The sequence below is a fragment of the Nansenia antarctica genome (assembly GCF_963989245.1).
Source record: "Nansenia antarctica genome assembly, chromosome: 19".
Lineage (NCBI taxonomy): Eukaryota > Metazoa > Chordata > Actinopteri > Argentiniformes > Microstomatidae > Nansenia > Nansenia antarctica.
The window spans coordinates 7466351-7468683 of NC_137692.1; the positions used below are offsets into that span (position 1 = coordinate 7466351).

Here is a 2333-nt window from a genome sequence, read left to right on the forward strand (position 1 = left end):
GCTCCACACTCCTGGAACCTGCTACAAAGCACTTTTAAAATAGACTCTCATATCTATTGATCAACCCAAGCCAATGGCGAGGGACCATTGCATATCTATGTGCACCTGCTTTGTTTGAACCTTGTTGAAATGTGTATTTATTATTGTTATTGTTATTGTTCTTATTGTGTTTTTATTACATCTCTGAAACACGCTGTTAAAATGCATACATTTTTGGCGAAAATACTAAAGTAAGTCTAAATAAAATCCACACAGGGTGCATGCCGCCAAAGCTAAATGGATAGTGATGTGATGTTCAGTAGTAAATGAGAATATTCTCAGCCCACATGAGTCCTTAACCAGAGAGATGTGTGGAGCATGTTGACCAGAGATGTGTGGAGCATGTTGACCAGAGAGATGTGTGGAGCATGTTGACCAGAGAGATGTGTGGAGCATGTTGACCAGAGATGTGTGGCAGCATGTTGACCAGAGAGATGTGTGTGGAGCATGTTGACCAGAGAGATGTGTGGGAGCATGTTGACCAGAGAGATGTGTGTGTGCATGTTGGGCTGGACGGGGAGGGGGAGGGGCCTCGTTGGTTACTTAGTAACGGTGTAAACATCGCCTGCAACAGATCACAATGCGGAAGGTATGGATTTTACTCTGTGGTCTTTGTTTTGGTCAATGTTCAGTATGTTACAAATGTCTCTGATGAAATTGAGTTTGCGTGGATAGTAATTGTAGCACGGCGTGCTTTCGCTTTCGTAAATATATTTCAACTTATCGTGAGCTTAGAATGATACGGTTCTATCTCTGTTTGGGGTAGTTCAGAGATATTGAGCGTCAAAGTGTTTACATTCCATTATGTTCTGTGAGATGGAACCTTTGTATTTTATTAATTACTAACTCCAAAATGTCAACATTAAAAATAACGTTAAAAATAACACCACACAGGCATTAATAAACACCTAATGGATCAGATTATGTAAAAAACTCAATTTTGACAAAAATTGAGATAGAACCTTATAATTCTAACGTCCCACCATGTCAAGCATTCATTTAGTGTTTGCATGTTGCCCGTCGATGCTATCATTCATTGATGCATCACTTATTGCGCATTTTCAACCTCCCTAACAGCTCGATATTTGCATAGACATACTGGTTATTTATGCGATTCATTTTATGTTATTGTCAAAATAAATACTATCAAAAGACAAATCCCGTTTTTGTAGTTTGGCTTGTTCATGGGCACATAGATTTTATTTCAGCAAATGTGCATCTAGCCATAATCCCAACAAAGTGTTCACCTGTTCTGTTTTGTGCTCGTTTTTAAAAGAGGTGGATATAATACCTAACCCTAACCCTGATCCAATAGCATATGTACAACAGTTGAACTTCACTTTATTTTTTAAAGGGCTTGAACTCAAACACGACCAGTGGTAAATTAACCGCAATCACCTCAGTTGCTCTACAAGACCATATTACAAGAAACTTGCTGCTTCAAAACGTGTCTCTGTGGGACCCTGTGACGTCTGTGTGTCACAGAAAGGCAGCGACAGAGGCCCATAGCAAGAGAAACCATGTGAAAGGCAATGAGAAACAGAAAGCTGCCCAGCAACAGAATGGACCTGAGGAGAGGGAGTATGTGCTTGACCTGGCACCTCCTCCACTGACATTAGGTAGTACACAATAACATCTACACATCACACGTCTGAATGACTATTGCATATCTCAGCCGTTGCTTGATATTGTTTCTGTGTTTCCAGCCCAGAAGCTGGGTTTGGTGGAGTCCCCGGCCAGGAGACTGACTGTGGATGAATGGAGCCGGGTCAAGTCGAGGTCTATTCATGAGGGGGACTCCAGACAGCCCTGTGTGATCTGCAGGGAGGAGTTTCACCTACAAGCTCAGGTATTCCTCAATACACAATAGCTGGTGTTTATTCTCAGTGAGAGGGCGCTTTTCTGAATGTTTTCAACATTGCTCACCCCTCAGGGCAACCCCCCTCCTCCCCAACACAAACTCCCCCTCCCTCTGGTTCCTGTATGTTCTAATCTGTGTAGACAACTGTACAAATTTACCCATACTGTCTTGGAACTCAACTGTGACGCGATGATGTAGCAATCAGTGTGTTACTGTGAGGGTCATTCAGTCTTTTACACCTTTCTGATCCCCTTTTAAGATGCCAATCTCCTCAAGAATGCAGGATAGAATAGACGGCTTCACAAAGAACAGTTGCCATAGACGCACATGTAAATATTAGTTTGACTCTGGGGAAAAATGTTAATTAGACACTGCTAACAAGGAAAAGTGACAAAGGGGAATTGGTTTATTCTTATTTCTTTTGGTGGATATT

At 41.7% G+C, this 2333-nt stretch overlaps 1 protein-coding gene across 1 annotated transcript in view; it reads left to right on the forward strand.

The window, feature by feature from the left end:
* Positions 1–619: 619 nt before the first annotated feature.
* rnf32 (ring finger protein 32) overlaps positions 620–2333 on the forward strand; it is a gene marked incomplete at both ends in the record, with an annotated part of 6727 nt that continues 5013 nt past the window's right edge. Inside the window, 3 exons of the mRNA XM_080548914.1 lie at positions 620–628; positions 1394–1658; positions 1746–1888. Coding sequence (XP_080405040.1) covers positions 620–628; positions 1394–1658; positions 1746–1888 — 417 coding nt within the window. The remainder of the gene's footprint in view (positions 629–1393; positions 1659–1745; positions 1889–2333) is intronic.